Genomic DNA, 26,341 nt, shown 5'->3' with positions numbered 1-26,341 from the left:
AATGTGTAGAATAGCATTATAAAACATAGATTTTAGGCATGAAGTTAACTCTCGTCGTCGTCACCCCCCCCCATTTAAAAAAAAATAAAAAATACAGCCCTGATGGGAATAACAGCCCTGATGGGAAAAGTAAGCCCCATGATACATTTTCCTACACTTCTCCCATTTACTAGGCCGAAGTGGTGGCCATTATATCCTTTGTTTTTCTGCTACTTACAGTTGGAATTGTTTCAGAACAGTGGAAATAAGGACGAGGTATCGTTTTTATTACAGTCAAGTATAAAACAAGTTCACATTATATTATGGACCAACAAGGCGAAACTGTATCATAAATATAGTGTACATTCCATGTATGTTAATGAATCATTCCTACTTACATAGGCCTACTGGCTTCTGTATAATGATATTATTCTGTTCTAGGTTAAATTAGCCTCTTGTCCTTGAGCGTGTGTGTGTACTGAGAAGGAAGGGGGGGCAGTTCCCCCAAAAGGCATGCCATGCAATTGCACACAGGTAACATCCTACCAGTTATATTGTCATTTGTTTAAACGACAATAAGTCTAGAAAGAGAGGTCGTCTCCATGTAAGTATGTGAAATATAATTAAGGCAAAGCATTTTATGTTTACTATGATTTTTTTTAGTGGTTATATAGATTATTAATAGAAAAGGTTAAAATACTGAGGTATTCTTGTCAAACTGAATGCATAATCAGACAATACAAAATGCATATATACTTCAGTGTGTGTAAATGTAGCTTGTCCTGAAAGAAATGACACCATTAGAATAGTTGTTTATGTTCGACCTCCATGCCGCTCATGCGTATAACAGTGCATATAATGGTCCACATAACCAGATTTGTGCATCTTCGGGGTAATCCATATTTGGCCGTCATCAAACATGGGGTGCATTCATTAGTACGCACCACAGCAAACCGCAGCAAAACATTTTGCAACAGAAACATTTTTGCTACGAAAACGAGAGTTTCATATTGGACAATTTTAACTCGGCCCCACCCCCTTTCGGGCCAGTTTGCGTCCGTTTACTTCCTAGTGAATACACCCTTGTTTCATGACAAGTTAAAGGGAAAGTTGTGCTGATAGTTTATTAATAGGGGTCGTTAGACTCATTCCAGGTCTCTTTGCCCTCCTTGTTATCCGTCAGACTCTGGCCCTCTGGTTGTTGTGGAGGTTGCTGTATTTGCTACCCTCTGGAGTCCTGTTACTGGCCTGTAGGGTTTTAGCGTAGTGCGAATGCCAGTCTCTCTCGAATACAGCCTTCACCTGTTCCAGGATTGTGGCGCCCCTCTCCTTGAGAGTTTGTGTTGGTTTGATGACGAGTCCGGTCCCAGCGTTATAGACAAACTCACTCCCCACCCAGTCGTGATTACCTGAGGAAATAGTGGCAACGCACATCAGATATCATACCGTTGTGCCCTGAGCAAGGTACTGCATTCCAAACTAGCTCTAGGGAGTGCTGAATTGTGGTTGACCCTTTGCTAATCTCCAAAATGTGTGTGTGTGTGTGTGGGGGTTAAGAGTAAAGGATAATATGTCTTCTCTGTATAAATAATTGTATAATCAATGATACAGTAGATTCCCAGTGACTGGATCTGGATCACTGACCTATGTACACAGCACTGTCGGTCACCATGTACTTATTGTGGTTGACTCCTGGTTGACTATTAGCCATCTGCTCCCTCCTGCTAAAAAACTTCTGCAGGAATAGAAGATTAAAGTCATAAAACCAAATTGATATCTACCGTAATAGAGGCAATGCTAGTGCACTGTACGGCTTCAAGTTGCTTTAACACTCAATGAGCCATCATACACCTGAATTCCTGAGCCACTTTATCCTGAAAGGAATAGTACAGTCCAACATCAATGTTTTTAGAAGTAGTCAAAAGTACTTTAATGTCGAGGTGAAGTCACCCACACCCTTGATTGTGTAAAACCAGCTACAGTACATGGTATTTCTGAGTGTAATATACAGTACATCTCTTTAATAGGCCTTTCACAGTCTTTCTTTTCATTCACTCACCACTTCTAGGGAGCAGTTGGTCAGCTCCATGCACAGTGACTCGAGGGACATAATGAAGTTGAAGGTGAGCGGGTGGGTCTGCTTCCAGAAACTAATGAGCATGCGAACTTTGACCCCTCGCAGGACCACAGCCTCACGTATCATCTCATCGATAGGAGACCAGTATCTGTGTCGATGGAAGGGTCACAAAGTCACAGGAAATGTCACAGATGCACAGCAGAGGACCACTGGGTGTTAGAAGAACACTTTGAGCCACAATCCTTCATGTGTGTTTCAGCCAATGGCACCCCTGCCACTTGGTTTGCTACAAAGCGGAGGGTTTGGGCTCTCAAATTCAGAAATCAAGGCACTGATGCAAACTACGGCTGCACTCAGATTGCAGATTGCAGAAGGTATAGCTACAGCTTGTATGACATATATTATGTCATTGGTCCAACTATAATGAGCTCATTGTGAAAAGATGAATAGGCTCATTATCGGATATTGGGAAGCATCACCTTGAAACTAAAGGCCCTCCAGACCTTCTGGTGAGTAGGGGAAGGTAGTCTGTGACAGAGATGTAGATGAACAACTTGGCCTCCTGCATCACATGCTGTATGACATCTATGTCCTTGGCCCGATCCTTAGGACAGAAGAGGTCAGGAGAGGTCTGAGGAGGGAAGGAAGGAGGAACCAAGAAAGGAATCATAATTAAGATGAGAACACACATTCAAATGATTCAATTTTACTTGTTTTGATTGCAGGTTATATTAAAGACGGTCAACTATTTCAATAAGTAGAGCTTCAGCATTTTAATGGCTTCACTTTATTACTGCCAACTATGTGACAGCCAAAGCCCCCTTTTAGCCTATATTTCACACTTTCAAAACAAAGGTTATTTTCCAATTTCCCATTTCCTACATTTTAAGCAGTCTCAATATTTAATATAGTCTGAGACGTAGGGGAAGGCGGGGGGGTGGAGTAGCGGGCGAAACGAGGACGGACATAACCCCAACATGCGTCATTGTCAGAAGTGAGCTGAGGGGAGCGGAGGCAGAGGAGGAGGGCAAGGTTTTGCCAACAGCAGCATCACAGTAGGACGCCATACCATCATTACTTCCTGTTATGATGATGAATGTGTTCTCTGTAGCTGATCAACACATCATCCCTGGGGGGGGGGTGGAGAGATTCATTACTGTCAAATTAGACGCTGGCGCGTCAAACGGAGACGTTTCATTTGTTTCTCTGCGTAACATTTACATGATTAATCACCCAGATGGGTGTCGGTTTAATAATTGATAAAGCAATCTGTTATGGGTGTCATCATGTTTTGTAAAGATTTTGTCCATCTAGTTCAGGACATTCTAGGGTACAAGAACATTTTGTAAATATCAGCTGCATGGTCAAGTAATAATATGTCTAGTAAAACTGCTTAGGGGTAGTTATGGTTAGGGTTAGGGTTAGTTAGGGTTAGGGTTAGTTAGGGTTAGGGTTAGTTAGGGTTAGAGTTAGTTAGGGTTAGAGTTAGTTAGGGTTATTTAGGCTTAGTTAGGGTTATTTAAAGTTAGTTAGGGTTAGGGTTAGAGTTAGTTAGGGTTAGGGTTAGAGTTAGTTAGGGTTAGGGTTAGAGTTAGTTAGGGTTATTTAGGCTTAGTTAGGGTTATTTAAAGTTAGTTAGGGTTAGGGTTAGTTAGGGTTGGTTAGGGTTAGGGTAAATTAGGATTATTTAGCATCCGGGTACGTTAGGATTGGTTAGGGTTGGTTAGGGTTAGGGTTAGGGTTAGGGTTGGTTAGGGTTAGGGTTAGGGTTATTTAGGCTTAGTTAGGGTTATTTAAAGTTAGTTAGGGTTAGGGTTAGTTAGGGTTATTTAGGCTTAGTTAGGGTTAGGGTTAGAGTTAATTAGGGTTAGGGTTAGAGTTAGGGTTATTTAGGTTTAGTTAGGGTTATTTAAAGTTAGTTAGGGTTAGGGTTAGTTAGGGTTATTTAGGCTTAGTTAGGGTTATTTAAAGTTAGTTAGGGTTAGGGTTAGTTAGGGTTGGTTAGGGTTAGGGTAAATTAGGATTATTTAGCATCCGGGTACGTTAGGATTGGTTAGGGTTGGTTAGGGTTAGTTAGGGCTATGGTTAGGGTAAATTAGGATTAGGGCTAGTAAGGGTTATTCTACTCCATTTCAACAAGAGTGAAAAACATAACTACAAAACTCCTAGAGCAAGACAATGTTATAGTTTGTAGACCAGTGGTGGCTGGTGTCATTATACATCGGAGGACAGGCTCATTGTAATGCCTGGGATGGAAGAAATGGAACGCAGCCCGTCCTCCGATTCCTCCCTCCACCAGCCTCCCCTAATCTGCTCTATGTAATACACAGTACATAACAAAGAATCCTCACCGACACATAAGCGGTAACCTCTGTATCATTGAGGTACAGCGTTACGGGGCTGTCCTTGCCGTAGAGGGCCGTGACTCTCTTAGACCAGATAGAAGGGATGTAGTCTCTGTACTGGAGCTGCCAGTAAAAGGAGAAGACCCTATGGAGGTCTATAGCCAGACAGCTGCAGTTATAAACCACCACCCCCAACTCCTTCCTCTGTGGAGAGATGCAGGGAAGAGACGGAGGGAGAGGAGGAGGCAATGTGGTTGACAGTCTGGTTATTAAAGAGAGAATGAGTGTGTTGACTAGGCGGCTGAGAGACTCCTCAAACAGACTAGTTATATGCACTATAAGTGAATACTTGTCTGATGAACACATTGTTTGTTTCAGTGTTTGTGGAGTATATACCTGTTTATTTCAGCTGACAAAGACTGCTGACAGCTCATTATTGCATGTACAGGACCTTGAGAAACTTCTGTTCTCTGCTGACATTTTTGCTAGAGTGTGTAGATTTCTGTTGTCTTGCACTGTCTGTGTGTGTGTGTGTGTGTGTGTGTGTGTGTGTGTGTGGACTCCTCATTGGCCAATATGTTAATTACATTCAATGGGAGTTCTACCACCAGCTGGCATTACGGCATGAAAGTGCCAGGTAATCACTTCTCTAATCACTAATGGACTAGATCAGGGTTTGCCAAACCCTGTCCTGGGGCCCACCCTGGGTGCACGTTTTGGTATTTGCCCTAACACCACACAGCTGATTCAAATAATCAAGGTTGATGATGAGTTGGCTATTTGAATCAGCTGTGTTGTGCTAGGGTAAAAACCAAAACATGCACCCAGGGGGGACCCAGGACCGAGTTTGGGAAACCCTAGTCTAGAACTGGTACCTTGGACAGTGATCGCCAGTCCATGCTGGCACTGCCAATGAACACATGCTTCCTATCAACAACCCAGAAATTGGAGTGCAGTCCGCCTCTGGTCAGAGCTGACATATTCACAAAGCGAACCTCTGCACCTGCAGGGGGAAAATGAAGTCAGGGAAGAAGAATACTTTATTGTCCATTTTCTTGGAGAGAATGGAAATGGGTCTTTTTTGCTTAATCAGCCCAACTTCAAGGGATTGGAAGCACAGGGACGGCCTCAGTGTAGAACCCCAGGAGCAGTTTAGAAGGGAGCAGTAAAGTGCCTTGCTGAAGGGCACAACCTCCAGACAAACATTTAGGCTTCTAAAGCCCTGTTTCTATTGGCCCCTTAAATCACGGCCACATTCGAGAAGAAAGGCCAATGTGGCCTGTGGCTGACAGAAAGACGTACAGGCAGCCTTGGAGGCAGGAGGCAATTTGACAAGGAAGCAGTTAAGTTGGATCCATTTGCACATTCATGTTGTTTGACCTTGTGGACTCAAGTTTGCCGGAGAGCTCAAGGAGTGAGAGTGGAGCTCATACTGTGATGGATGTTGTATAAAATGTTGTATAAACTGGGGGGTTCGAGCCCTAAATGCTGATTGGCTGACAGCGGTAGTATATCAGACACTATACCACGGGCATGACAAAATGTTATATAAAGTGCTGTATCTGCTTTCCTTAAGATAAATATGAGACACTGTAGCCTACAGATGAGGATGTTTGCTACAGCAGGAAAATAATCCTGCAGCAAGAGGAAATTTGAATTATTATGTGGATTATAATTAATGGACATTTTTGTAGGGGTTGATATTTTTTTGTTAGGGCAAATCAAGTCTGAATTTTCAATGTGGAAATGATCAATTTTAGAAGCCTTTTAAAAACTCAAATGCATTACAACTTTGCATTTCTGCTCTGCAGGAAAATTCTCAACAACAAAATAGTTATTCAATTAAGTTCTTACATCTGTATGCATAATTGGGCACACACAGTACTATAGGCCATCAATGAATAATACATTGCTGTTTTTATATATTATGTGGAGTGATATGAAGGAAGTGTCACTTACCATGCTCTGTTAGTTTCTGCAGTTCAGCAGAGTCTGTGAGACTGCTGGCAATCTTCAATTTAACCTCCCGAGTCTTGAGGTTGAGCAGTCTCTGGAACAGAAGCTGGCCCTGAAACATAAAAGGATATGTACCGTATGACTGTTATTATTCCCTCTGCTCTGTGAATGTCCTTATCCAAAGACTGTTGCAGGTTTTGTGTGGCTTAGTATCAATTTCTGCTTCTGGGCGCAATGCTGATATAATGGAATAGCACTTGGCCAAAGTAGAACATTTGTAGAACGGTTTATAGTTTTATAGTTTGCGATATATTATGATGAAGAAGTAGAATAAGATGAAGATGAAGAAGTGGCATTATTGTTACAAGATACCTGTTTGCCAGAGTTGGGCCATGTCCCTTGATCCCATGAGTTGAGGTTCCAGACGGGAGATACCACCTCCACTGAGTGCTTGGCCTGGTCCAACAGGCTGTTGAGGCCTGTGGAGAGGGGCACGTGGGTTGTACCATCTACGGAAAGGGGGAGGTCCTCCGGAATGTTCTCCACAAGGACAATGCTGATGAGAAAGCATACAGTTTTAATCATAAAAATCATGTACATCATTTCAGATCTCTGAAATCGATGATGCAGACATCTAAGACCTATGTTTATGATAGCATCTTAGGGCCTTGGAAGATTTTGACTCCTGTCAATTCTAACAATGTTGTAGGCATGTAGATTTACTTGTTACAGATAGGTAGCCCTGCTGACTGTTTGACCTTTGTAATGACTTTCATTTAGCTAGCGCAAGTATTTGGTTCTGGGTTCCTCTATTATAGTTCCTGTACCTCTTACCGACAGTGTCTGTTACAGTTCTCTTCTGTGATTCCGTCCTCGTCCTCCCCCCAGACGTCTACCGCGGAGAAGGTGAGAGCCACCAGCACAGCGAAGCAGCACAGCAGAGCAAAGATGGCTATGCACTTCTGCTGAGACTGGAAGACAGGGAGGAACACACATCATGATCAGTAGACACCAAACTGATGAAAATAGAATGAAATATGGATGACTAAAGTGGACTTCTGTCGGGACCGAAAGACAGAGAGACAAACACAACACATCAAATCAGGGTTGTGTTCATTAGGCAGCAAACAGACTGAAACATGGACGGACAGCCTGGACTTGTCCAATGAGAAAGGGTAATGTTTGTTTTCTGTTGCAAATACTTAGATATGGTGTGCCCTAGTGAATACGACCCTGGAGGTATCCAATAGCTAACACAAATACTTGTTTTCCATTGTAAAATCATTTAAAACGTATGCCCTAAAGAACATGATCCACATCAACCCATAAATGCACCTCTCAATCTGTCCCCTTGTAATTTGTTTACATCCCAGATTATGACTAATAGAAATGCAGCCAAGGGAGCAAAACTGACAACGAACCGTTTTTGAAAGGAACCTCAATGGATTTAAATGCACCTCAAATCTCTTCTTTCCTGACGAGGACTAATCTCAGACAAGAAGCAAAACTGACAAGATTAACTATTGACAAGTCCATTAGGTCTCAGGTGTTACAACAAGAAAATCATCCTTCATTAGATTTTGTATATCAATCATCAATACATTTGAATAGCAGTCAGGATTTAACGAATCAATAACCCAAATAGAACGTCATTGGACTGTGCAGTCAGACACCAGATGTGACAAAGGTATGGTCCATATTTAAAACAGGCATTGAGTGCGTCTGAGCCGGACAATGGAAGTAATCAACTCTCATTGGAGGCAGCGAAGCACATTTCCTCGGCTGCAATCCTCCGGTGGCTAGCTCCAGGCATTCCAAATGAATGGGCTGAGAATGGACGATGCTAGCTTACGGTCTAATGGTAATATATTGAATATTGATGGTGGATGTCCTTTCTAGAGATCCTGCCATCCTCCAACACACGATACAGTATTATGCTGCAGTGGAACACTTGAGTTTAGGTTGGAGAGGCTGTTATAACGCTCCATTGCATGGCATTTAAAAACAAACTATTACCATTTTTATATAGTGTCACATTTTGACTTGAGGACAGTTGAACTAAGCCCCATCTCTTTGATAATCACGACACTTGGCAAATTGGTTCCTCTTGAGTTGAAATCATTTCAAATACTTGACCTGTGTCTGATGGAGCTTGCCTTGCTAAATGGAACTTATACAGTAGTCCTAAAAATTCTCAGCCACAAACGGTGATCAAATGAAGATCCTACATCTGTAGGGGTCTTGTACTATATGGTTAGTTTTGAATGAGGATGGAGGGATCACACGTCATTGATGAAATGTGCGTTTGGTCCATGGATTCCTTTTCCCTGGGGATCAACACACATACGGCCAATACCTCTCAAATCCTACTTTATGCTAAGTAGAAACTGAGGGGATAAGTGAAGTGGAACAGTCTTCCTGTAATGAATACTCAGGGAGAAAAGGTGTAGATTCCCGCACAGAGCACGGCAGGTGTTTATTTTGCCTTCGTAGAAGGCAGGAATCGTGGTCAAAGGCAGGCAATGGTCATAAAAAGGCAGGAGCAACAAAAATAGGACTGAATGCTATAACTGTTCTCACAAACGAGCTAGGAACACACTTAGTAGAGTCAGAACCAACAATACCTCACAAAGGCACAAACAGAATGAACTGAACTAAATAAGGAGCTGATGAGACCAGGTGAGAAACAAACACAGGTGAAATCAATGAACAAAAATTATAGACAGGGCTATGTTCAAGAACACGAAGAAACAGGGCTACGTTCAAGAACACAACGAAACAGAACACAAGGTTGACTAAGAAAATAAATACAGAACCTTACACTTCCAAACCAAAATGAAGGCAAATTTGATTCATAGTAAAACTATGTTTAAAGGAAAGAAAGAAGGAAAACACCGTTCTATTGAAGTAAAAGAACAGGGGCTTAGGTATGTAGGGCTTTTCAACAGCTGCCCTACGCCCGCCTGAATTGTTCAGGCGCATCCAAGCTGAAAGGATTTTGTTCAACCTTAAACCGGCTACTTTGCTGTATTGAGACCGTGTGCTACTTTTGGGGGTCTTTTTGTTGTCTGTTAGTAGATGTAGTAGATGTTTTTTAACCCAATCCTATAAACACTCTAAACAGCCTACTCGGAGGCGTCCGCATGGTCCTAAAGTACGCCGCTGTTTCGTTTTGTATCACATTCCAATGATAAAACTGGGAGGACAAAAATGCAAACGCAGAATGTTGGGGGGGGGACATGCCCCAGTGAAAGTTGCATCCCTGAGTGTAAGTATCTATTTTATACAACAGTATTGTGAAGACACATCCCCTTGGGGGACAGTAAAGATGAATATTTTCTTCTCCCAGTGGGTTGGATGCATGTAGCTTTAATTGAGGGACAATCTGATTCTCTCGGTTGTTTGGCCCTTTGGCACGACTGTTGATGGCGCCTGTATCAGTGTTGCGCTGTGTGTGGCTGTCACCGTCACATGATCTATTCTCTTTCTCTCTTTTCTTCTCCCATTTTGTATTTGAATCAACATCCTCCCTTGGCCCCTGCCAGCTTGTCTGCTGTGGGTGAGGGAGCTTTGCCCTCAACCCTTCTTCCACAAATGTAGTTTTTAAAAGATTCTATGTAGTCAAGAATTTGCCACCATTACAACCAATAACACTTCTGACAGCTCAATTTAGTATTTTCATCACCATCCTTCTCTGGTCCCTTGTCAGCTTGTTCAGTGCCTTTGGGTGAAGGAGCAGTGCAAATTTCCCCTTTTTCCAGCAGATTTTTAAAACTTCAAGTAATCAGACATTTACCATCATTCACAACCTATGAAACTTCAGAAAAAGTTTCTGAAAAAAACAATACAACTTTTGACAGCTAGTGAAACAAAAAGTGTCACTCCTCAGCTATAACATGTTGAGAATGGCCAGTCCACATAGAAAAATATTGTCAAGTCGATTTCAAACCTGGGCCATCATCTACTCTCCTCTCTGTCTGTCTCGGGCGCTCATGCGGAACGAAGGAGAAACAGCCCGGATGCACTTTGCACTCGTCTGTCGCGCCAAGGGAACGAGGGAACCGCTCCTCCGTAATTTAGCGGAGTCAAGGACCTCGCCACGTTTCGCTGGTGTTAATACCCATGGGGAAATTCATCCGCAATAAATACAAGCCAGACACTATCCCGGCATAAACCCAGAATGACATTTTCTGGTATCATTTTTAATTCCACAGCAAAATTGTATTTAATTATATAATTTAAAAAACACTATTCTCGGTGACCAATTGTATCTGTATGCAAATAATTACAAGTAAAGCCTACTCTTCTGGATATTATAATCAACCAATCAAATCTCATTATGATCAAGCATTAAAATCTCAGCGAGAAAAGTTACTCAGCCGAAATGAGCCAGTATGTTCTGTAAGGACATTAACACCCAATTCTGTACAATATAATGAATAATAATGTACATAAATCATTCTAAAGAATAAAAAAGGAAGGTGATGAACGAATACATCATTGGTAAATCTCAAACTCACCTTCATAGGCTCCTGTGGCTGTGTAGTTGGTGCTGCCATGAGTCCTTTAAACTTCACACACCTGGTCAACTAACAGTCAACTAATGGGTATAGGGCACAAACTAAAGAAACATACCCACTGGGCAGAAACTAAAGAAACATACCCACTGGGTATAGGGCAGAAACTAAAGAAACATACCCACTGGGTATAGGGCAGAAACTAAAGAAACATACCCACTGGGCAGAAACTTAAGAAACATACCCACTGGGTATAGGGCAGGAACTAAAGAAACATACCCACTGGGCAGAAACTAAAGAAACATACCCACTGGGTATAGGGCAGAAACTAAAGAAATATACCCACTGGGCAGAAACTAAAGAAACATACCCACTGGGTATAGGGCAGAAACTAAAGAAACATACCCACTGGGCAGAAACTAAAGAAACATACCCACTGGGCAGAAACTATAGGGCAGAAACTAAAGAAATATACCCACTGGGTATAGGGCAGAAACTAAAAACTTAAGAAACATACCCACTGGGTATAGGGCACAAACTAAAGAAACATCTGCAGAACTAACATACCCATGTTTAGAAACTGAAACATACCCACTGGGTATAGGGCAGAAACTCCATAAACATACCCACTGGATATAGACACAAAGAAACATACCCACACACAAACTAAAGTATCAGAACTAACATAATGTTTACGGTATTGATTCAACTGTACCTCCATAAACATGTGATGGACACACACACACACACACACACACACACACACACACACACACACACACACACACACACACACACACACACACACACACACACACACACACACACACACACACACACACACACACACACACACACACACACACACACACACACACACACACACACACACACAGAGAGCATATCAAGTAGAGTCAGAACCAATAATACCTCACAAAGGCACAAACAGAATGAACTGAACTAAATAAGGAGCTGATGAGACCAGGTGAGAAACAAACACAGGTGAAATCAATGAACAAAAATTATAGACAGGGCTACGTTCAAGAACACGAAGAAACAGGGCTACGTTCAAGAACACAACGAAACAGAACACGAGGTTGACTAAGAAAATAAATACAGAACCTTACACTTCCAAACCAAAATGAAGGCAAATTTGATTCACAGTAAAACTATGTTTAAAGGAAAGAAAGAAGGAAAACACTGTTCTATTGAAGTAAAAGAACAGAGGCTTAGGTATGTAAGGCTTTTCAACAGCTGCCCTACGCCCGCCAGAATTGTTCAGGCGCATCCAAGCTGAAAGGATTTTGTTCAACCTTAAACCGGCTACTTTGCTGTATTGAGACCGTGTGCTACTTTTGGGGGTCTTTTGTTGTCTGTTAGTAGATGTAGTAGATGTAAATTATATGTTTAATAGTATAAGGGGTGCAACTTTGGTTTCAGAAGTGGGGGGGACATCATTATTATAATTGACTTTGTATCATCTTTTTTTTAACCCAATCCGATAAACACTCTAAACAGCCTACTCGGAGGCGTCCGCATGGTCCTAAAGTACGCCGCTGCCTCGTTTTGTATCACATTCCAATGATAAAACTGGGAGGACAAAAATGCAAACGCAGAATGTTTGGGGGGGGGGGGGGGGGGGGGGACATGCCCCAGTGAAAGTTGCGCCCCTGAGAGTAAGTATCTATTTTATACAACAGTATTGTGAAGACACATCCCCTTGGGGGACAGTAAAGATGAACATTTTCTTCACCCAGTGGTTTGGATGTATGTAGCTTTAATTGAGGGCCAATCTGATTCTCTCGGTTGCTTGGCCCTTTGGCACGACTGTTGACGGCGCCTGTATCAGTGTTGCGCTGTGTGTGGCTGTCACCATCACATTATCTATTCTCTTTCTCTCTTTTCTTCTCCCATTTTGTATTTGAATCGACATCCTCCCTTGGCCACTGCCAGCTTGTCTACTGTCTTTGGGTGAGGGAGCTTTGCCCTCAACCCTTCTTCCACAACTGTAGTTTTTTAAGATTCTATGTAGTCAATAATTTGCCACCATTACAACCAATAACACTTCTGACAGCTCGATTTAGTATTTTCATCACCATCCTTCTCTGGCCACTTATCAGCTTGTTCAGTGCCTTTGTGTGAAGGAGCAGTGCAAATTTCCCTCTTTTTCCAGCAGCTTTTTAAATCTTCAAGTAGTCAGACATTTACCATCATTCACAACCTATGAAACTTTTGCCAGTGAAGCAAAACAAAGAAGTCAGAAATAACAATACAACTTTTGACAGCTAGTGAAACAAAAAGTGTCACTCCTCAGCTATAACATGTTGAGAATGGCCAGTCCACATAGAAAAATATCGATTTCAAACCCGGGCCATCATCTACTCTCCTCTCTGTCTGTCTCGGGCGCTCATGCGGAATGAAGGAGAAACAGCCCGGATGCACTTTGCACTCGTCTGTCGCGCCAAGGGAACGAGGGAACCGCTCCTCCGTAATTTAGCGGAGTCAAGGACCTCGCCACGTTTCGCTGGTGTTAATACCCATGGGGAAATTCATCCGCAATAAATACAAGCCAGACACTATCCCGGCATAAACCCAGAATGACATTTTCTGGTATCATTTTTAATTCCACAGCAAAATTGTATTTAATTATATAATTTAAAAAACACTATTCTCGGTGACCAATTGTATCTGTATGCAAATAATTACAAGTAAAGCCTACTCTTCTGGATATTATAATCAACCAATCAAATCTCATTATGATCAAGCATTAAAATCTCAGCGAGAAAAGTTACTCAGCCGAAATGAGCCAGTATGTTCTGTAAGGACATTAAACACCCAATTCTGTACAATATAATGAATAATAATGTACATAAATCTTCTAAAGAATAAAAAAGGAAGGTGATGAACGAATACATCATTGGTAAATCTCAAACTCACCTTCATAGGCTCCTGTGGCTGTGTAGTTGGTGCTGCCATGAGTCCTTTAAACTTCACACACCTGGTCAACTAACGGTCAACTAATGGTTAATCACATTAGACATTATCCAGTCTCAGTGACCTAGTAAACCATGACCCTGTCCTCGTAAACCATAACTATGACCCTGTCCTCACAGTGTCCCCTTGTCCTCATGATGCTGTTGCTCTGGTCCCGACAGTGTGTGTGATGCGTGGTGTAGTCCGAGGTCTGTCCCGGTAAGCCCTGACATGGTTTCTCCACTTCCTCTCTGGCTCTTCCTTTGTGCGTTCTTCTAGTCTGTCCACGGTGATAGTGTGAAAGTGTGTGTTTTTCGATGTGTGTGTTTGGATGTGTGTGTGTGCTCTCTCTATTCCCCTCCACACTGACAGAAGCAGAGGGAGAGATAGAGTAGGAACAGGACTGTGCCCACCCCTTCAGTCCAAACATCCAATGTGAAAGCTCTCTCCAAGCTGAGCCTCATCCCTCCCTCCCTCCCTCCCCTCCCTCCCTCCCTCCCTCCCTCCCTCCCTCCCTCCCTCCCTCCCTCCCTCCCTCCCTCCCTCCCTCCCTCCCTCCCTCCCTCCCTCCCTCCCTCCCTCCCTCCCTCCCAACCCGCTTCTCTCCCTTAATTTATTCCTTCCTCCCTGCCCTGTGAAGCAAAACTCAACCGGCAGAAAGCAAATGGACCTTGCTAGGGACGAGAAATCCCCAAACATCCCCACTGGGTACATACCCACATACCCACTGGGCAGAAACTAAAGAAACATACCCACTGGGTATAGGGCAGAAACTTAAGAAACATACCCACTGGGCAGAAACTTAAGAAACATACCCACTGAGTATAGGGCAGAAACTAAAGAAACATACCCACTGGGTATAGGGCAGAAACTAAAGAAACATACCCACTGGGTATAGGGCACAAACTAAAGAAACATACCCACTGGGTATAGGGCAGAAACTAAAGAAACATACCCACTGGGTATAGGGCACAAACTAAAGAAACATACCCACTGGGTATAGGGCACAAACTAAAGAAACATACCCACTGGGTATAGGGCAGAAACTAAAGAAACATACCCACTGGGTATAGGGCAGAAAATAAAGAAACATACCCACTGGGTATAGGGCAGAAACTAAAGAAACATACCCACTGGGCAGAAACTAAAGAAACATACCCACTGGGCAGAAATTTAAGAAACATACCCACTGGGTATAGGGCAGAAACTAAAGAAACATACCCACTGGGCAGAAACTTAAGAAACATACCCACTGAGTATAGGGCAGAAACTAAAGAAACATACCCACTGGGTATAGGGCACAAACTAAAGAAACATACCCACTGGGCAGAAACTTAAGAAACATAACCACTGGGTAGAGGGCAGAAACTAAAGAAACATACCCACTGGGTATAGGGCAGAAACTAAAGAAACATACCCACTGGGTATAGGGCAGAAACTAAAGAAACATACCCACTGGGTAGGGCTCCCACTGGGTATAGGGCAAACTAAAGAAACATACCCACTGGGCAAACTAAAGAAACATACCCACTGGGTATAGGGCAGAAACTAAAGAAACATACCCACTGGGTATAGGGCACAAACTAAAGAAACATACCCACTGGGTATAGGGCAGAAACTAAAGAAACATACCCACTGGGTATAGGGCAGAAACTAAAGAAACATACCCACTGGGTATAGGGCACAAACTAAAGAAACATACCCACTGGGCAGAAACTAAAGAAACATACCCACTGGGTATAGGGCACAAACTAAAGAAACATACCCACTGATTATAGGGCACAAACTAAAGAAACATACCCACTGGGTATAGGGCACAAACTAAAGAAACATACCCACTGGGCAGAAACTAAAGAAACATACCCACTGGGCAGAAACTTAAGAAACATACCCACTGAGTATAGGGCAGAAACTAAAGAAACATACCCACTGGGTATAGGGCAGAAACTAAAGAAACATACCCACTGGGTATAGGGCAGAAACTAAGGAAACATACCCACTGGGTATAGGGCACAAACTAAAGAAACATACCCACTGGGTATAGGGCAGAAACTAAAGAAACATACCCACTGGGTATAGGGCACAAACTAAAGAAAAATACCCACTGGGTATAGGGCAGAAACTAAAGAAACATACCCACTGGGTATAGGGCACAAACTAAAGAAACATACACACTGGGTATAGGGCAGAAACTAAAGAAACATACCCACTGGGTATAGGGCACAAACTAAAGAAACATACCCACTGGGTATAGGGCACAAACTGAAGAAACATACCCACTGGGTATAGGGCACAAACTAAAGTAGTTGCAGAACTAACAGAATGTTTATGGTATTGATTCAACTGCACCTCCATCCACCCAACATAAACATGTGATGGATATAGGTATACAGTGTACACACACACACACACACACACACACACACACACACACACACACACACACACACACACACACACACACACACACACACACACACACACACACACACACACACACACACACACACACACACACACACACACACACACACACACACACACACACACACACACACACAGCATATCAAATGATGTCATAATATTATGTTTGTTTTCTACACCCTACAATTCAAGTTTCCTGCGTCATAATAATTGAAATTCAATCACTGCGCTTAAGGCCATAACATCCATACCATCTCTCCACCAGCCCAGTCCCCTTTCTGCTCTAGTCTACAGAGGAAGATAAAACACTCTTGCACTCTGCAGTGCACAAAAGTGCATTCAAGGCTGCAGTGAGGAAGTGAGGAAGAATCAAGCATGCATGAAACTAAACCACTTCCATCTTTCTCCTCACCTCTGTCTCTTTTTTTATTCACAGGGAAACTTGGCATGGTTTAACACTAGCGAAGACTGAAGAGCATATGCTACCTACTGCAGGAGGCATAGGGGGTTGGAGCCCATAGGGAGAGAGAGAGAGAGAGAGAGAGAGAGAGAGAGAGAGAGAGAGAGAGAGAGAGAGAGAGAGAGAGAGAGAGAGAGAGAGAGAGAGAGAGAGAGAGAGAGAGAGAGAGAGCTGGTGCGGAGTGGAGAAGTCAATTTACCTCAAACAACCTTGGGAGTCTGAGTAAAACTACCTTCACATCCATCTCCCCATCTTGACCCATCTATCTCTGCTAAGCGTCTGAGATCTCCTCCATATAGTGGAGAAACTTATCAGACTGACACTATACCAGCCACTTCAGGGATGTTCATATACACTAACCCAGCCTGAAGTATAAACAGCTGCATCCTCAAAAGTCTCAGTTATAGGAAGGTACACGAGGAGGCCTGGAATCCAGGCTACATCCTCAATGACATAGAATATGAGAACAGCGCTTGACTCATGTTTAAATACAATGTGAGGAATTGTATCTTCTACTCTACTGCCAATGAAGTGTGTATAATGGTAGTTACAGGATATGTGCTGGTTTCTCATGCTGAATTAGAGCATGCTGGAGGGATAATGTGATGAGGAACCCCACTGGGCTCTATGACAGAGAGAGAGGTGCCCTCTGGGTGTCACCCTCTGACTGGAGGAGAGAGAGCGAGAGAGAGAGAGAGAGAGAGAGAGAGAGAGAGAGAGAGAGAGAGAGAGAGAGAGCAGGACGGTGTGGACAGGAAGGGTCGAGTCGTGTCCCGAGAGGAAGAATGCTGCCAAAGGTGGGTGCACACGCTGGAACACACACACGTCTCTAGATATAGTGGAACACACACACACGTTTCTAGATATAGTCGATGCCCAGAAACCCCTACCATAGTATCATTGGCGGGAGGTCACACTTTAACATGTCTGCGTGTTTTCTCAAACCATATTTAGGTCAGTGGTTTTCTCAGCTAAACTACGCTTCATCTCTTCTCCGGCCTGGGTCTGGCCACAATACTTCGTCCACATCACAAGGTACGTTTTCTCTTGCCAAACATCGAGGGAAGTATCTCCTAGCATGGCGTATCCAACCTTGGACAGAGGCAACCTCTATGTCCCCACATGCGTCCTCCATTGCCTGGAGAAGCGGCATGCGGGCATAGGGTTGGCGATCATACACTTTCCAGCACCAGGCTGAGAATAATTTCTCTATGGGATTTAGAAAAGGTGTATATGGGGGTAGGTACAAAACTACAAATTGTGGATGGGTGGCAAACCAGTTTTGGACCTGAACAGCCCGGTGAAAACTAACATTGTCCCATAAAACCACAAATCCAGCAGGCTCCTGATCTGGATCAGGGACAAGCATTGTGTAAACTACATCCAGAAAAGTGAGCATATGGCCGGTGTTGTACGGACCCAGTGTGGCATTGTGATGGAGGACCCCGTTTTGAGTGATGGCAGCGCACATAGTTATATTACCCCTACGCTGTCCAGGGACATTGGTAATTGCCCTCTGTCCTATTACATTTCTTCCTCGGCGCCTGGTTTTGGTGAGGTTGAAGCCAACCTCATCCACATAAATAAATTAATGGCGAATTACATGGGCATCCAGCTCCAATACTCTCTATAACAGACAAAATGATATACAGACGAGTAAATAGTTTATGTCTGAAGTACTGGAAGTAGTGTTGCATACATACCTCTACAAAGTCATGTCGCATATTCTTGACTCTGTCAGAGTTTCTCTCAAATGGCACCTTGTAAAGTTGTTTCATCGTCACTCGGTGCCGTTGGAGGATGCGTTGTATGGTCGACAGGCTTACAGCATTGATGTTGTTACAGTAAACAGTACCAACAGCCTGTGTGTGTGTGTGTGTGTGTGTGTGTGTGTGTGTGTGTGTGTGTGTGTGTGTGTGTGTGTGTGTGTGTGTGTGTGTGTGTGTGTGTGTGTGTGTGTGTGTTGGTAGAGTCTAGTGAGTGTGCATAGAGCCTGTCAAGGGAGTCAGTGCAAAACAATTAAGGTAAATAAATAGTAAAGGGGATCAATGTAACTAGTCCGGGTAGCCAGTTGATTAGCTGTTCAACAGTCTTATGGCTTGAGGGTTGAAGCTGTTCAGATATCTTTTGGTCACAGACTTGACGCTTGGTTACTCGTTGTGGTGCAGTAGCAGAGAGAGTAGTCTATGACTTGGGTGGCTGCCGTCTTTGACAATTTTTTGAACCTTCCTCTGACACCGCCTGGTATAGAGGTCCTGGGTGGAAGGGAGTTCGGCCCCAGTGAAGTACTGGGCCATGCCCACAACCCTCTGTCGGATACCGTGCAGTTGCAATACCAAGAGGTGATGCAGCCAGTCAAGATCCTCTCAGTGGTGCAGCTGTAGAACATTTTGAGAATCTGAGGGCCCATGCCAAACCTTTTCAATCCAATTCCAGCACTGATTCATTGCACTGGTTCAGAGCAGCCTGTTCAGACTGTAATTCTCCAACAGGGACGTCATTATCTTCTATGCGCTGTCTATGGCCCAGCTCACCCACACTAGAGACTGATTAAGACTACCTCAGCTGTACAAGATGCTACGCTACTACTGCAGAGGTCTCATACTGTATACAGTGGAGCTCCCCTCAACCACAGAGAGACATGTCTGTTGTGCTACAGCGGTTACAGTGTGTGGGAGTCTGATTTCTCTGTGGAATGGGGAGATACAGATGTAGGATCTCAATTTGAGCCAGTTTGCTACAGCAGGAAAAGAAAAACTTAAGTTTGGCATTTCACTTTTTTTTTGCTTAAAAGAGAGAAGTTCAACAAAGTTTGGAGCTCGATCGACACTATTTAAAGCAGGCATGGAGTGTGTGTGAGGTGGACAGTGGAAGTAATCCATTCTAATTGGAGGCTACGAAGCACATTACCTCGGCTGCAATCCTCCGGTGGCTAGCTCCAGGCATTCCAAATGAATGGGCTGAGAATGGACGATGCTAGCTTACAGGTAATATATTGAATATTGATGGTGGATGTCCTATTCTAGAGATCCTGCCGTCCTCCCACACACGATACAGTATTATGCTGTAGTGGAACACTTGAGTTTAAGTATTTCAAATACTTGACCTGTGTCTGATGGAGCTTGCCTAGCTAAATGGAATTTATACAATAGTCTTAAAAGCTCTCAGCCACAAAAGGGTGATCAAATGAAGTTCCTACATCTGCAGGGGTCTTGTACTATATGGTCAGTTTTGAATGACGATGGAGGGATCACAAGTCATTGATGAAATGTGCATTTTTGACAACAGGGAATACAACAGAATTTGTTGTCATAAGAATGCTATAATATATTCCCTTTACTCACTTGTACAGGCGCCGTCGTGAAGGTGATCCAGGTACACAGTTTTTCACCTTCACACATAATACCATGACTCATTCACACGTTCCGAAACAGGAACAGGAACAGGAAATAGGTGTTTGTGTGTCCGCATGTCAGCATGGTTTCATGGTGAGGGTCAATGTCTGTGATGTGCTGAGTGGGCCGTCGGGCACCAGTGCCATGGGAGACTGGCGTTGTGCCCACGAGAGAGAGAGAGAAAGAGAGAGAGAGAGAGAGAGAGAGAGAGAGAGAGAGAGAGAGAGAGAGAGAGAAAGAGAGAGTGAGAGAGTGAGAGAGAGAGAGAGAGAGAGAGAGAGAGAGAGAGAGAGAGAGAGAGAGAGAGAGAGAGAGAGAGAGAGAGAGAGAGAGAGAGAGAGAGAGAGAGAGAGAGAGTGAGAGAGAGTGAGAGAGAGAGAGAGAGGGAGAGAGTGAGAGAGAGTGAGTGAGAGAGAGAGAGAAAGAGAGAGGGAGAGAGAGAGAGAGAGAGAGAGAGAGAGAGAGAGAGAGAGAGAGAGAGAGAGAGAGAGAGAGAGAGAGAGAGAGAGAGAGAGAGAGCAGACAGTGGAGCTGGACTGAGCTGACGGTGAAGAATGACCAAAGTTTTAATACTGACAGGAAGTTAAAGTGGGTTGAAAATATAGATGAATTACAGATGCAGGATCTTAATTTGATCACTCTTTTGTTGTTGAGAATTTTCCCGGGCAGCAAAAAAGGCTAACTTGTAATGTATTCAAGGCTTGTAGTAAAAGTTTGTAATTTACACTTTAAAATGTCAGACTTCCCCTAAAGACAAATGTATCAACCCCTACAAAACATTTACATGCTGGAGGATTATTTTCCTGCTGTAGCAAACTGGCTCAAATGTAGATCCTACATCTGTAGAAGCTGCTGGTCCACAAAGTCTCTGTCTATAGCTGGAAACTCTATCTTACTCTGTAGCTGCTCGGCTTTCCCAATAATTCATTTATTGTAATGCACACTGCGTGATCCATACACCAGCCCAATGGATTAGTGTGTGGGGTTGAGTTGGGTCTGGGCTGCATAAAGGAACAGTAGAGTGTATAGTGTAACAGACAGACCACGGGGCTTCTGAGGACAGACTGTACATAACAGTACTAGAGTAGCATATCTCCCTGTTCCGACATGAGATTTCAGGGCAGGTCTCCACTCACCAGAACTGGGTTCAAATACTATTTGAAATCATTTCAAATACTTGACCTGTGTCTGATTGAGCTTGCCTAGCTTAAATTGAACTAATACAATAGTCCTAAAAATGTAAACCCTTCCCATCTGGCACTGCAGGCAGGCTCAAGCAAACACCGAAACTATATTAAAACAAACATCATTATTTGAACCCAGGTCAAGTACATAACAGTTACTATTGTGGCACATCTGTCACTTCCCTTAAGACATGAGATGTCAAGGCAGGTGTCTGCTGTACTCAGTATACTTAAAGCAGGCAGATCTCCCAGTCCCGTTCCACCCCCAACCATTAAATATTTACACTCAGTTTCAGCTAAAAAGCTCACTGCCTCCGAGAGGGCAGGCTTAGAGGGAGAGGAAATCTCTAGCCTACGGCGGAGGAGTTCAGCCTAAGTCTGTGTAACCCTAATGCAAGGTAAAAACACATGACTCCCTTAACTTAAACACTAACATAGAAAATAGAAACCGAAGCAGAAACCCAACACTTAAGTTAGCTTGAGTTTTGGCAGTGGGCATTTCAAATGAAAAGAGAGATGAAGTTAAAACAAAGTTTGGAGCTCGATCGGCACTATTTAAAGCAGGCATTGAGTGTGTGTGAGGCGGACAGTGGAAGTAATCAATTCTCATTGGAGGCCCGCGAAGCTCATTTCCTCGGCTGCAATCCTCCGGTGGCTAGCTCTGTCATGTATTGTATTGTCATGTCTTGTCCCTGTGCTTTCTCTTCTCTTCGTTTCCCCCTGCTGGTCTTATTAGGTTTCTCTCTCTCTCTCTATTCCTCTCTCTCTCTATCGTTCCGTTCCTGCTCCCAGCTGTTCCTCATTCTCCTAAACGACCTCGTTTACTCTTTCACACCTGTCCCCTATTTTGCCCTCTGATTAAGTCTCTATTTCTCTCTCTGTTTCTGCTTCTGTCCTGGTCGGATTCTTGTTTGCTGTTTGCTTTGCTTTTGTTCCGTCCAGTTGTATTCTGCCTCGTCTTCAGATACTACGTGTGAGCAGGTGTCTCTATCCTCTACGGCCCGCGCCTACCCGAAGGGACCTGCAATCTGTTGCCGCTAGCCCTGCAACTCTCCTCAACAACTAGAAGGGGGACTCTCCTGTTTAACTAGAGGATTTGTGTTTTCCCTGTTTGGACTTCCCCTGTAATGATTGAGGATTTATGTTTTCCCTGTTTGGACATTAAAAGACTCTATTTCCGTTATATCGCTTTTGGGTCCTCACTCACCTGCATAACAAGCTCCAGGCGTTCCAAATGAATGGGCTGAGAATGGACGATGCTAGCTTACTCTCCGTTATACCATTTCATATTCTAATCCCTTCCCGTTCGGGTCCTATCCCCTCTCAAGTAGTTCTTAATACTTTTCTATAGACCCATCAAACTCACCAACAACTTTATTGAATCTTATTATTATTTTATTTTTTACAGTAGCCTCCTCCTCATCTTTAAATAAAATAGTATCGGTCACATACACATGGTTAGCAGATGTTAATGCGAGTGTAGCGAAATGCTAATATATTGAATATTGATGGTGGATGTCCTATTCTAGAGATCCTGCCGTCCTCCAACACACGATACAGTATTATGCTGCAGTGGAACACTTGAGTTTAGGTTGGAGAGGCTGTTATAACGCTCCATTGTATGGCATTTAAAAACAAACTATTCACATTTTTATATAGTGTCACATTTTGACTTGAGGACAGCTGAACTAGGCCCCATCTCTTTGATAGTCACGGCACTTTGCAAACTGGTTCCTGCATGAATATTTCAATCAGCTTACATTCATCTGAATGTATTCCCTGTGGATATCCTGTCCCAAATCAATTACATTTCATCCAAGTTGAGTGGATTGAATCCTTGGGTTAGACAAGAGATCGAAGTCAACTGTCCCTCAAATCATTCTCAGCCAGTAGCCCAGCCAAACCTGTCTTCAGCCTCTAACCCCTACCAACACTACTGTACATTCCTCTGGAATCTCCCCAACAACTTCCCCCAGTGTGTATAAGGTGTGTTTAAGTGTGCGTTCAGGGTACTCACATGTTCCAGCTTCTCTTTGCTGCGGAGCCAGATGGTTGCAGAATAGTCCTGCTGCTGGACAGCACTGTTGGCGTAGATGTCAGAGAGGTGGGGTGCGTGGAGAGGTTCCCCTCTACCCCTCATCCCATGTCCTCCTGATGCCATGATGCACACGCACGCACGCACGCACGCACGCACACAACACAACACAGTCTTCTGGCCTCTTTCCTCCTCTAGACTCTATCACTGTCAGTCTATAGCTAGTCAATGAGTGAGCCAAGCCCTTCTGAACCACCGTGGATCTGTAAGTGGGTGACTGTCTATAGCTCTTCGTACCCACCGAGGTTCTCTTCTCTCACTAGCTGTCTCACTGTCTGGCGTGGGTCTAACTGTCTGGGCAGTGGGTGGGCTGGTTCCTCGTGGGAGGTGGGGCTCAACAGGGAGTGCTGCAGCAGAATGAGGTGGGAGAGTGCCAGACCCACTTAAAGGCACTGAGTGAGTGAGGGTGAGCGTGTCTGTGTGTGTTTTTGTGTGTGTGTGTGCGCGCGTGGGCGTGTCTGTGTGTGTGTGTGTTTGTATGTGTGTGTGTGTGCGCGTGTGGGCGTGTGTGTGTGTGTGTGTGTGTGTGTGTGTGTGTGTGTGTGTGTGTGTGTGTGTGTGTGTGTGTGTGTGTGTGTGTCTGTCTGTGTGTGTGTGTGTGTGTGTGTGTGTGTGTGTGTGTGTGTGTGTGTGTGTGTGTGTGTGTGTGTGTGTGTGTGTGTGTGTGTGTGTGTGTGTGTGTGTGCACTACATTGAAATTAAAACAAAGGTTCTTACATCAGTGAGGAAATGTATTTATCGTATGATAAATATAGTATGCTGCTCATGTCAGAGTGTATCGTTGTATTACACTGCACCAGAGTGGGACACTAGTGGGTTAGCTAATAAAGTATTGATTTGACACTGCCTCGACTACATATAGACTGCTGTGATATTGCCTCTGCCTCCAACTGCATTTCATCGGTATATACAGTACGCCTTTTAGGTCATTATGCAGTTTCACAGTGCCGATATGGCCACATACTGTAAGTCTTGAATGAATGGAGGTTGTGTAAATACTGAGGCTAAGAGAAGGGAAAGTGTTCAGTGGCCCTTGAAGGATTTATGTCACGACTAGAGAACCTTTCCCCCACCAGAATGGATTTTGCACTGATTGTTCTAGTTTCATTACCTAAATTATGCAGCCATCATTGCATCAATACTGCACAGCTAACCTGATTCTTAATCGGTGAATTCTCCTATGGCAGTAGTTCCTATATAGCCTGTCAAAATGTACTTACTCACAAGCCTCCATCTCTCCACCCCAGGATGGAAATTGCAATATTTATGCCCGTACTTTTCCTCCAGTGTTTAGTGAACAGCATACTAATTCCTCCTCCTTCCCCACAGCCAGGTCTGCATTTGGCAGACTTGCTGACACAGGACTTTTGTTTCTTTTTCTTTGTCCTCCTCAAACCTTCATCAGTCGACCACAAGCAATAATAGTTCATTGATGGAAAGTATAGACTATGTAAATATAAACGCCCCCTATTGCACAGACCAGCTTGTTCGGTGTCGTACATCTTCGCCTAGTCAATGTGAGGAGACCAAGTGCCAAGTCATCATCGACTGACAGCTTCACTTTTTGATATCCATGTTATGCAAGATGAACCGAAGGCTTTGATACAGTATTCTACTGTGAGAAGTGTGTGTCAGTAACAGAACGCAGCATAAAGGTCCAGGAATATCATAGAAAACCCATTTGAACGTTATACTTTATATAAACCAATATCCGTCGGATATGTAGAAGTATTGAGGTGCTGCCCAGGTCCCAAAGTCGTCACATTTGTCAAAACGAATTAAAAACTAGTCCAGTCTCTCTATGCACACTGACACTCCAACACACTCATAACATACACACACATTAATACTGACTCTACACACTCATAACATACACACACATTTATACTGACTCTACACACTCATAACATACACACACATTTATACTGACTCTACACACTCATAACATACACACACATTTATACTGACTCTACACACTCATAACATACACACACATTTATACTGACTCTACACACTCATAACATACACACACATTTATACTGACTCTACACACTCATAACATACACACACATTAATACTGACTCTACACACTCATAACATACACACACATTTATACTGACTCTACACACTCATAACATACACACACATTTATACTGACTCTACACACTCATAACATACACACACATTTATACTGACTCTACACACTCATAACATACACACACATTTATACTGACTCTACACACTCATAACATACACACACATTTATACTGACTCTACACACTCATAACATACACACACTTTTATACTGACTCTACACACTCATAACATACACACACATTTACACTGATGCTACACACTCATAACATACACACACATTTACACTGACTCTACACACACATTTATACTGACTCTACACACTCACGCACACTCAAATACATTCATTATTTATGCTGCTGCTACTCTGTTTATTATATATCCTGATGCCCAGTCACCTTAAGCCTTTACATATCTACCTCTATCACTCCAGTATACCTGCACATTGTTAATGTGTTACTGGAACTGACCCTGTATATAGTCACCTTTAACCCTTTACATATCTACCTCTATCACTCCAGTATACCTGCACATTGTTAATATGGAACTGACCCTGTATATAGTCACCTTTAACCCTTTACATATCTACCTCTATCACTCCAGTATACCTGCACATTGTTAATGTGTTACTGGAACTGACCCTGTATATAGTCACCTTTAACCCTTTACATATCTACCTCTATCACTCCAGTATACCTGCACATTGTTAATGTGTTACTGGAACTGACCCTGTATATAGTCACCTTTAACCCTTTACATATCTACCTCTATCACTCCAGTATACCTGCACATTGTTAATATGGAACTGACCCTGTATATAGTCACCTTTAACCCTTTACATA

General features: G+C 43.3%; 1 protein-coding gene across 4 annotated transcripts; it reads right to left on the bottom strand.

Moving 5' to 3' along the window:
- Window positions 1-249: 249 nt before the first annotated feature.
- On the bottom strand, window positions 250-23,456 carry LOC124015452 (inactive phospholipase D5-like). Of its 4 annotated transcripts, none has more exons than XM_046330645.1 (10): window positions 23,328-23,456; window positions 7,192-7,328; window positions 6,730-6,913; window positions 6,361-6,469; window positions 5,277-5,404; window positions 4,408-4,605; window positions 2,536-2,687; window positions 2,039-2,204; window positions 1,624-1,714; window positions 250-1,388 (listed from the first exon to the last, which is right to left on the bottom strand). In XM_046330645.1, exons 1-10 carry the CDS (start codon window positions 23,448-23,450, stop codon window positions 1,159-1,161), a joined length of 1,518 nt encoding a protein of 505 aa, XP_046186601.1. In that variant the 5' UTR covers window positions 23,451-23,456; the 3' UTR covers window positions 250-1,158. The 4 variants fall into 4 exon arrangements, with proteins under 4 accessions (XP_046186601.1, XP_046186602.1, XP_046186604.1 ...); XM_046330646.1 differs by having other exon boundaries at window positions 1,624-1,711; XM_046330648.1 differs by lacking the exon at window positions 23,328-23,456 and adding an exon at window positions 13,812-14,233.
- Between the last annotated feature and the right edge of the window lie 2,885 nt (window positions 23,457-26,341).

This window comes from Oncorhynchus gorbuscha, linkage group LG26, assembly GCF_021184085.1.
Source record: "Oncorhynchus gorbuscha isolate QuinsamMale2020 ecotype Even-year linkage group LG26, OgorEven_v1.0, whole genome shotgun sequence".
Lineage (NCBI taxonomy): Eukaryota > Metazoa > Chordata > Actinopteri > Salmoniformes > Salmonidae > Oncorhynchus > Oncorhynchus gorbuscha.
Note: the sequence above shows the minus strand (reverse complement) of the source record. Positions and strands in the feature narration are given on the sequence as shown.

Bases quoted from the DNA above. Each gene is read 5' to 3' on its own strand.
- LOC124015452 (XM_046330645.1), bottom strand. From the start codon at position 23,450: ATGAGGGGTAGAGGGGAACCTCTCCACGCACCCCACCTCTCTGACATC. The intron at 7,329-23,327 runs GTGAGTACCCTG...CCTGTCTTCCAG, and splicing joins GCAAAGAGAAGCTGGAACAT to TCTCAGCAGAAGTGCATAGC. The intron at 2,205-2,535 runs GTGATGCTTCCC...CCATCGACACAG, and splicing joins GGAGGGCCTTTAGTTTCAAG to ATACTGGTCTCCTATCGATG.